Source organism: Equus asinus, chromosome 7, assembly GCF_041296235.1.
Source record: "Equus asinus isolate D_3611 breed Donkey chromosome 7, EquAss-T2T_v2, whole genome shotgun sequence".
Lineage (NCBI taxonomy): Eukaryota > Metazoa > Chordata > Mammalia > Perissodactyla > Equidae > Equus > Equus asinus.
The window spans coordinates 108,929,040-108,939,086 of record NC_091796.1 but is presented as its reverse complement, the minus strand read 5'-3'; the positions used below and the strand labels follow the sequence as shown (position 1 = coordinate 108,939,086).

The window sequence follows — 10,047 nt, the reverse complement described above, 5'->3', positions numbered from 1 at the left end:
TTGTCCAAATATAAAGGGTTTATTCACTTCTGTCCTCAGGAGTACAAAATATAAAACGAAAGGCCGCTCCCCGGCTTCTCCACGTTGACACAGGCGCAGCCGTCCAGGCGGGGCTGCCATTCACGCACGCGCAGGCTCAGGCTTCGAACATGGCACAGCTGGCACACAGCACCTTCTCGTGAACGTCACCACAGCTGCGAAATCACAGGGAGGACAGAGAAGAGCTGCTGTTAGGCTGAGGAGTGTGCCCCCAGTGTCTATGCTGAGGTGCTACCCCGACGTAAGGACCTCATGTGGCAGCAGGGCCACTGGCTACATGTCTAACGAGTCAGGACAAGGTCACACTGTAGCAGGGTGGGCCCTGACCCCACAGGGCCAGGTCCTCAGAAGAAGAAGGCCACAGGAGGAGGAAAAGCCACAGAGGGAAGGTGGTGAGGCCACGGGAGAAGGCCCACAGGAGGTTGCCTCATGGCAAAGAGGAGCCAGCCCCAAGACGCCGCGGTCTGGGAGCTGAGAACTGTCTATGGCTGAAGCCGCTAAGCGGTGGGTGTGTCAGAGCAGCCTGGGCTGACAGCGACAGCTGAAGAGCTCGTCTGGGGCCCAACCCAGGTTTTAAATCAGACGGAAGCCCCTAGAACCCTCCCAGGTGTCCAGTTAGGATTTACTGGATCACGATGGTTCCAGTGGAAGCATGTCACATAGATAAGGACGAGGAAATTCAACAAGTCGCAGGGAAACCTGTCAGAGATCCTGAAAGGACCGGAAACTGGTGATGCTACAGGAGACATGAGGCGGGATGTTCCGTCTGAGCTGCGTCCGCAGGGGGTTGCAGCTGTGGCACCTACCTGCAGGCCCCGTGACAAGCCCAGCTCTGGACCGCGGCTCAGCACACAGCCCTGAGTGCACCAGGAGAGGGCAGGAGGCCTGTGACCACTACAGTGGAGTAGGCCGTGGGTTTGCAAAACGGGCGGAGAGCCCCGGGCCCTGGGTGCAGCCACATCAGTGTGAATTCTGTGGGTAGCTGGGGAGAAGGAAGCAAGCAGCAGAGGTAGGAGGAAACCGTGTGGAAAGTCCTGTGAAGACCTGTGTGGGGCAGGAGGAAGGTTCCAAGCTTCCAGCGTGGGGCCAGCGGGAGGAGGGTGCCACCTCTCACCCCCTCCCTCCCGCCCCCACGCAAGAAGGCCGTGGGCACTGGGAAGCCCCTGCCCTATTCAGCTCACACAGAAACAGGAAGAGAAGGATGAAGCTGGTGAAGACGAAAGAAGAATTCCACATTCATAACTTGCCAACACATGAGCCCTGAGCTGGGTGGCGCGAGACTTCCCCAGGCCCGTGTCCCCCTGCCAGGCCCTGCCGCCACCCACCTAACGGGCCTTCTCAACTTCCTGTGCTCGGTTTGAAAGACCGCTGGGACTCAGGTAGTTTGGGGTCTACGGAACCAGCTCCGAGTCTGTCTGGGGCACTCGCCTTTCTTACAGGGCACTGCCTGTCCCACCTGTCAGCCAAGACTGGCCACTGGCTGCAGCCGCTGCCCGACACCTCACGAGTAGGGACGGGATCCAGGCACACACTCACAGGACAGGCTGACAAACACTGGCTTTCCTGCTCTAGACAGCCCGTACCCTGCCAGACTCCCAGAGATGGGGTGCGGCTGCCACGGGCACCAACGGAGGAAACCCACGGGAGACGGTCCTAATGTGAGGGCCTAAAGGACCATACCACGAATGGCTTAAGATAGAAGACCACAATCCGGCACAGAGCTGGCAACCTGCGAGATCCAGATCTCCTTTATAAAGGATGACAGACTTCAAAAGAGCTTCAAGTTGGGTGAGGCATTCACCACCATCACCACGCCCCATAGGCCATGCCAGAATGGGCCCACTCTCCCAACTGCCTGGCCCCCAACCCAGCCCCAGCAGCCCAGTACTTACTCCACGAGGGCACACACAGCGCAGACCACGGCCCCACAGCCGCCGCAACTGCGCACGCACAGCCTGCAGAGGGCACGCTCACACTGGCCACATGCCGCCTTCCCGTCCACGGCTCGCACGCACGAGGAGCAGGCTCCGGATGCTGCCCCAGACGGGTCTGTCAGGAAGAAACGCCACCTGTCAGGCCCGGAAGGGGACTTGAAATGCTGGGTGCTGCAGGACCACCGCCTCCCTGACCTGAGGACAGAGGGCTGACCCACCTCCCCCATCTGATGGACCACCAGGTCCTCAGAACAGCCTGTGAGCAAGGATAGCAAACAGACCTGAGTCGGGAGAGGTCCCAGGTGCCCACGGAGTACATGACCAGGGTTTCTGTGACTCACTCCAGTTGAGCGCTCCTCCATCACTGCTACCTACACCTCCCGCCACCGAGCTGTCGGACTGGAAGGATCAGCTCGGCCCCCGACGGCTTGCACCAGAGCCCTCATGGCCTTCCCCTGTGTGTCTAGCATCTGTGTCTCAAACTGTGGCCCCTGCATCACCAGTTAACGAGGTTCCTGGGCCCTGCCCAGACCAGGGGGCTGGCCCGGGGACTGTGGTTTTTAACCAGCAACAGAGCTGACTACACTGCATAGGGACCTAATCGGGTTGATCCCACCTGGACGGGACTCTGGGGGGGAGCTGCAGGTGGTGAGCAGGCGGGAGCCCCAGGTGGGTTTGTTTTCCTTTTCTGACCCAACAGATAGAAGCTGTTTCACAACTCCCAGACTTGGATGGTGGTAGGGGCAGAGCCTCCCACTGTCAGGAGCCTTCTGGTATTGGCCTGGTTCCCGCTTGCCAGGGGAGGAAAAGCCCCTGGGCAGACAGTGTCACAGATGGAGGGAACCGTACTTGCTGCCACATCCTGGGCACACAGCTCCAAGGTCTGCTGCGGACCTCACTCACCAGCTTCGGCGGCCTGGGCCCGGCTCCTGGTCAGCCGGCCATCCGGGCCGATTAGCATCTGTCCACGTGCTGCCCGAGAGGCCTCCGTGGGGCTGGGCTTTGGGGACTCCGGCAGGTCAACGATAGCGCAGTCTTCCTCCCACGCGTGGTCCATGTAGGCCTGGGCCCCTCGAAAAAGGAGTTGCTTGGTCTTCTCTGGGGAAGACAAATCATTCCTCCCGTTTACACTTTTGCAGAGTGGAAGCCCTCGCGCAGCCAGCTCATCCTGCAAGCCGGGCATGGTGAGGCCTCTTTTGTGCTCTGTGATTCCGTCACCCCGGCCTAGGCTGCTCCTTGGCCAGCTGAATCCCACTCTGCCCTCCCACCCTTCCTTACCGGAGCTCAGCTGCCACCTCCTGCAGGAAGCTCCTGGACCCTGCAGCCCCACCTGGGCTCCCTCTCCTGTCACTCTGCTCCTTTTCCACACGGCTCTGTGGACGAGTGGCCTCACCTCACTGTTGTTCCTCTCCTCCCCAGCACCCGGCAAGCTGGCACTACTTCACAGCCGGAGGCAGCTCAGAGCTGGGTCTGTGACTCCAGGCCATGTGCACCCCCTTCCTCTCCTGCAGAGCTACTGGCAAAAGACAAGGCAGCACCCAGCTCCCGATAAAGGTATCCCAGAACTTTCCAGACCTCTGTGGGCCTTGGACACCCCCAACCCCTGGAGCTGAAGTGGCTGCTCAGCATCCGGAGCGGTGGCTTTCCACCGGACTATATGTCAGTCATGCAGGGGCTTTCACAAGATCCAAAGCCGGGTGCCAGCCCCAGAAATGCTTTGTTCGTGGTTTTCTGCCTTGTCCCAACAGAGCCCGGGTGCACATCTTAGAAGCTGCTGGCTCTACATGATAGTTATCAGGTAACTCAAACCGAGTGGCTGACGACAGCCCTGCCACACCCAGCTCCTCCCCCCCCCCCAATTATAATGGAATGGGAATGGGGGGGGCGTCACATGGTGAGGCTAATGCTTGTCTTTAAGGGCCTGTGGTCCATTCAAAGTAAAGAGGTCAGGGTTAGGGCTTGGAGTGACAACCCTCTGCAAACACCCCAGGATGGTGTGGTTAACGGAGAGGGTGAAAAGCTAGACTGACTGAGTCCCCGCTTGTTTGTAACTCTTCTTTCTGCCTGCTCCGTGTTTACACGCTTTGCACATCCTGACAGGGCACACACTTGCAGTCAGGCCACAGTCCCCACGGCTCCACTCTTTTTTATCTGATGGGGGGAGCAGCAGGAGAAAGAGAACCGGGGCCTCCAGAGGCTGGGTTCTTCCCCACATGCCTAAAGCACAGCAGCCCCACTCAATTACAAACACCCAGGTCCTTTTCTAAGTGCTCTGTGGGTACGAAACTAATACCCCCAACCACTAGGTAAGTAAACTCCCCTTTGTACCTGCCCCAGGGTATTAATCACCCCCAAATGATCATCAATAATATCAACGCCCCTAAAAATATGCATGAGAAAGCCCAATGAGAAGGCCTCCGATAGCTCAGTGCCCTCACATCTCACCTTGAACTGGACGTTGCAGCCACACTGAGTCCTGCCGCACTCTCCCGCTTCCCGGCCTTTGCATACTCCCTTCCCTCTGCTTGGAATTCCCTTTCTCTCCCTCTCTGCCTAACTCCTACTCACTGCAGGATTCGGCTAGTCTCTGTTCCTCCATGACACCTCTGACAGCCCTCCAGGGGGTTGTGCCCTGATGGCCACCGAAACTTCCTTCTCCTGCTGATCCCCCACTGGACCGGGGAGCTCCCACCAGGCAGGGTGTACGCGCGGCCACAGTGCCTGGCAGGGAGGGCGCGCTCCACAAACACTTCTGAGGTTGGAACCGGTACTTCTGCCGGCTTACTCCATCCAGGACATCCCGCCCCATGACCTCTCGCTGGGCCTGAGGGACCCTAGTGCCAATGAGACCAGGGCTAGACCAGGTCGAGCATCTCCCGCGGGACAGAGCCCTGAGGCAGCACGTTTAAGGGGCCAGGGGAGCCAGGAGCAGGAGCACTTCCTGTGGCCAGAACGGGTGGATGCGGACGCATTCACGCCCCACTCACTGCTCCCAAGTCCCGGCCAGACGGCCGGCCCCGAGGCCTCCCGGCTCCCGGGGGCGCGGCCTGCAGAGACCGCCCGCCCAGGCCCCGCGCCGCGGCGAGTACGCCCAACGCCGCACTCACCGAAGATCTCCCGCGAATAGCGCTCGGCGCACACGCCGCGGCTCAGCTCCCTCTGGCCCACGCGGACTTTGAGCTGCAGCGGGGCCGCGTCCGCGAAGGGGCAGCCCCGCTTGGGCATGGCCGTGGGGCCGGAGGGGCGCAGCTCGGCGGCCGCGCCTCGCCGCCACTGGTGACGCCACAGCCGCGCGCCAACCCCCGCGGGGGGTCGGGGGCGGGCTCGTGCGCGGCGCGCGGCGGGATAGGCCGGGAGCAAGGGAGGGGGCGGGTCTTGAGGCCGGCGTGGCGCAGGATAGGCCGGGGGCGAGAGCGGGGGCGGGGCTAGTGCGCCGGGGGCGGGACTCGGCGGCGCGGGAAAGGCCGGGGGCGAGGTCGAGGGCCGGAGGCGGCGCGTCGGGGGCGGGGCGAGTGGGAGGACGGGACTCGCGGGCGGCGCGGGATAGGTCGACGGTGAGGGAAAGGGCGGGGCTTGTGCGCTGGGGGGCGGGACTCGGAGGCGCGGGAAAGGCCGCGGGCGGGGGCGGGATTCGCGCGTGGCGCGGTGCGAGATTGGCCAGAGGCGAAGACGGGGGCGGAGCTCGGCGGGGAGGGAAAGGCCGAGGGCGACGTCGATTAGGAAGTCGGCGCGGCGGCGCGGGGGCACGCGGGGTGTCTCCCCTGGTTTTTTCGGTCCCTAAACAAGTATAGAAACTGGTTATATCTCCTCGTTTAAGTCACCAAAGTTCGAGGATGATTCACTTTTTCCTAACTTTTAATTGGGAGGGATTCCCAGCCCTCCCGGAAGTGGAGGGTGACGTATGAGCGCTGCCTCGGTGGCCCGGAAGTGCTCTTTACAGCCGGTTCCTGCGGTCCGGCCGCCGTCCCGCGTCCCACCCCGGGCTCCCGCCGACCAGGCGGACGCGGCCCCAGCCCGCCGCTGCCGTTCAGCCTGCTCCTCTGTCCCCTGCGCTTCCCGAGACGAAGGCTGGATGCCTCGTTCTTACACACCACGTCACACGTGACGTCCACGTCACGACACCGCGTCGCACACGGAGTCCACGTCACACATGACGCCTCGTCCCGGCCGGGGACGTGCTCGGTGGCCCCGCGCGCGGGCAGCGCCGCCCTTTGCCCCGCGCGCCCCGCCCTCCTCCCGGGGGCCAGGCCGCCAGGGGCTCCGCAGGGTCTCGTTGCCGCGTCGCCCGCACGATCGTGCTTGTTCTGTTCTAGGCGAACTGTAACGGAGCAAATAGGGGCTGGTTGTGCTCGCTGCAATCAGGTGCCAATCAATTGCAAACAAGCCAGTGGTTCAGAAAGGAAAGTTTATAGGATTAGCTAGCATAATCGCAAGATGCTGGACTAGTGTCCTAAACAACCATCTTAAAAGCGTACAGCATCTTGAGGCGGTTACACAGGGGAGAGGGGCGGGGAAGGAGGGGTTTAGGGATCTCTTCCTTCTGTCATTCGTGACGGGTACCAACGCAGAATTTTATTTCTGGAGGGCGTCACGTTCCTGGGGAACTCAGGGGACAAAGTTGTCGTCTTATCACAGCTGGGAGATATAGGTAAGCAAGAGTCGTAGAACTAGAGATCACCTATTTTGTAAAAGTGAGAGGTGCTTGATCATCTAGGCTCCGCGCAGGCTAGAATGTATCCACAGAGACAAGTGAGTCAGGGTCTTGTACAGTTACAATGTTGCTTCCTTTCCCTAAAATGGCCTCCCTCGTGCTAACTTAAGATCTAGCTGTTAGAAAACGACTGGAAGGGTGTGCGGTTCTAGAGTCAGTTGTGCCGAAACACACACTTGGTTGGTTTTGTCTCAGAAATCGATGAATGCCTGGGAGTCTTTTAGTCTTACACGTCTGGGAATTATTTAAGATTTGTGTTCAGATTTGAGAATGCCTTAGGATCTTTTAAGACACAGCAAATAGATGCAAAACATTAAAAGAGAATCTTGTCAGCTCTCTCATTCCGATCTAATTTCAGTTTAAGAAATAGGTGTGGAGGGTCCACTGTGTTGTAGGAGTTTTCGAGGGCCGCCATAACAAAGCGCCCGGACGGGACGGCTTACATCCACCTTCTCTCCTTGTCCTGGAGGCTGGAGGTCCGAGGTCAGGGTGTTGGCAGGGCTGATTCCTCCCGAGGCCTTTCTCCTGGGCGTGCAGACACCGTCTTCTCCCTGTGTCCTCACATGGTCGTACCTCTGTGCGTGTCTGTGTCTCATATCCTCTTCTTATAAGGACACCATCAGATTGGATTAAAGCCCACCCATACGACCTCTTTAAAACTTATCTCCTGGTTACTCAAAAAATTGAAAATAGAACTACCATGTGATCCAGCACTCCCACCTCTGAGTTTATGAAGGGAGTGAAATAAGGGTCTAGAAGCAATATCTGCACCCCTTCTTCAGTGCAGCACTATTCACAATAGCCAAGACATGGGAACAACCTAAGTGTCCATTGACAGATGAATGGGTAAGAAGATGTGGTGTATATGAAGCTGGGTACCTGAGGGTTACTGTAAATATTCCATAAGAACATGGTTACCCTTTGACCTTGTTCCCAACACAGCCACAGATGAAAAGAAGTTAGTTCTCATGAAAATCCTAGATAAATAACCTCAATCCCTGTTAGATGTATTTGTTGAGCCCAAATGCTTTCTTCGCAGCCCACACATTGTTACAGCTTGTTAATTTGCTGTTTTCTTGTTTAACCTGAGGGGTGACTCAGTGGGCACAAAGATTTATCAGCTCGTTTTGAAGAAGAAAAGGAATGCCTTTAAGGAAGTTATGAGCACCAGATGACCTGACCCCAGCTGCCACTGGTGCCAAGAAGTTTAGTAGCTTAAGGTCTTATGTGAAGTGAAAGAAACAAGGACTTCCCCTTTGTTTCCCAAAAACTCCACCTCCCAAGCTCCTCAGCCCTAAAAGGAGCCCTGCTTCCTTCTTTTGTTAAACTGAATCTGAGAGAACCTGTTCTCCTGCTTTCTCGTTTTGGCCAATTCTAATAAACCTTTCTCCATCTCCAAGCACTGGTGTCTCACTGATTGGCTTACTGGGCATCCAGCACACAGACCTGAGATTAAGAATTCATTATCATATATATATTGTGAAAAGGTAAACCTCATTTAAAATGGAGTCAGGAAGCCAGAAGAGTGATCTCCTATGCAGTACCACTCTTGGTCAATTATAGGAAAGGAAAATGATCAATTACAGGCCCCAACAGAAGTCCTCTAGAGGAAAGAATCATCAATTACTGGAAGAAATGTACATTGCATCACAAGCAGAAATCAGTGACCCCAGCAACTCAGCCAACGAGTAACCATCACCATCCTGAACTCTTGCTTTTCTCCAATGGACTTCCCTTCAAAACAACCCCTCCCAATTTCCTCCTTTTTCCCTATAAGATAATGTTCCTCTCCTTTGATTGTTGGATTTGCCCATGGTCTGCCATAGCATGCATATCCCAAATTGCAATTCTTTGGCTATTCCTGAATAAACTCATTTTATTGATAAAATAACTGGCTGCTTTGTTTTTCAGGTTGACAATATGTATACAATGGAATATTATTCAGCCATAAAAAAAGACATCCTGCCATTTGCAAATGAGCCTGGAGGACACTATACTAAGTGATGTAAGTCAGACAGAGAAAGACAAATACTGTATGACTTCACTTATATGTGGAATCTAAAATCATGGAACTCATAGAAACGGAGTAGAAGGGTAGTTGCCAGGGGCTGGGGGGTGGAGGAAATGGGGATGTTGGTCAAGGGGTATAAACTTCCACTTATAAGATGGATAATTTTCAGGGATTTAATGTACAGCATGGTGACTATAGTTAACAATATCACATTGTGTACTTGAAAGTTGCTAAGAGATAGATTTTTGTTTTTTTTTAGGAAGATTAGCCCTGAGCTAACATCTGCTGCCAATCCTCCTCTTTTTGCTGAGGAAGACTGGCCCTGAGCTGACATCTGTGCCCATCTTCCTCTACTTTATATGTGGGACGCCTACCACAGCATGGCATGCCAAGTGGTGCCATGTCCACACCAGGGATCCAAACCAGTGAACCCCAGGCTACCGAAGCAGAAAGTGCGAACTTAACCACTGTGCCACCGGGCCAGCCCCAGAGAGTAGATCTTAAGTGTTCTCACCATAACAACAGCAACACCAAAAGGGTAATTATGTGAGAAGGAAGTATTAACTAACCTTACTGTGGTAAACATTTCACAAGGCTGGCCCAGGGTTTCACGGCTTCAGATCCTGGGCGCAGACCTAGCACTGCTCATCAGGCCATGCTAGGGCAGTGTCCCACACAGCACAAGTGGAAGGACCTGCAATAGAAGATACAGCTGTGTCCTGGGGAGCTCTGGGGAGAAGAAGAAGAAGAAGAAAAAAAAGAGATTTGCAACAGATGTTAGCTCAGGTGCCAATCTTTAAAAAAACCCACATTTCCCAATATATGTGTATCAAATCATCACATTATACACCTTAATGTACAACTAAGGTACACATTATATGTCAATTATATGTTATATGAAAATTATATCTCAATATGTTATATGTCAATTATATCTCAATAAAGCTGGGGGGAAAATTAATTATGTCCTTAAGGCCCTGTCTCCAAACACAGTCCTGTTTTGAGGTCCTGGGAGTTGGGACTTCAACATTTGAGTTTTAGGGGGAAACAATTCAGCCCATAACAAGTGCCAAACTCTGTGCTAAGCCCTTGGGGGTGGCCTTGCGTAGAGCTGTGGAAATTACTAAAAGAAACCTTAACTAAATTGGAGTCAAGACGGGGTGTAGGGGGAGCTCCCCTACCCTATCACATCATCAATTACACCCAACAGAAAGAGACTGATGCTCGCATCTCCCACTGGAAGTACAACCACTTTACTACTGGAGGAAGATTTTTCTCCTTTCGTGGTAATAGCCTAGCCAATGAGAAAGGCCTCAGCTCAGCCAATGAGAAAGGCCTCAGCTCAGCCAATG

The 10,047-nt window shown here is 55.4% G+C and overlaps 1 protein-coding gene and 1 long non-coding RNA gene across 2 annotated transcripts; one reads left to right on the top strand and one right to left on the bottom strand.

The window, feature by feature from the left end:
* SIVA1 (SIVA1 apoptosis inducing factor) lies at positions 1-5,282 on the bottom strand. The gene is made up of 4 exons (XM_014854428.3): positions 5,081-5,282; positions 2,877-3,071; positions 1,932-2,088; positions 1-194 (listed from the first exon to the last, which is right to left on the bottom strand). The coding sequence occupies exons 1-4, from the start codon at positions 5,196-5,198 to the stop codon at positions 137-139; spliced, it is 528 nt and encodes a 175-aa protein (XP_014709914.1). The 5' UTR covers positions 5,199-5,282; the 3' UTR covers positions 1-136.
* A 620-nt stretch (positions 5,283-5,902) lies between these two features.
* LOC123287273 (uncharacterized) lies at positions 5,903-9,648 on the top strand. The gene is made up of 3 exons (XR_006530473.2): positions 5,903-6,621; positions 8,596-8,689; positions 8,955-9,648. It is a non-coding gene; the product is annotated as an uncharacterized lncRNA (long non-coding RNA).
* The last annotated feature ends 399 nt before the right edge of the window (positions 9,649-10,047 follow it).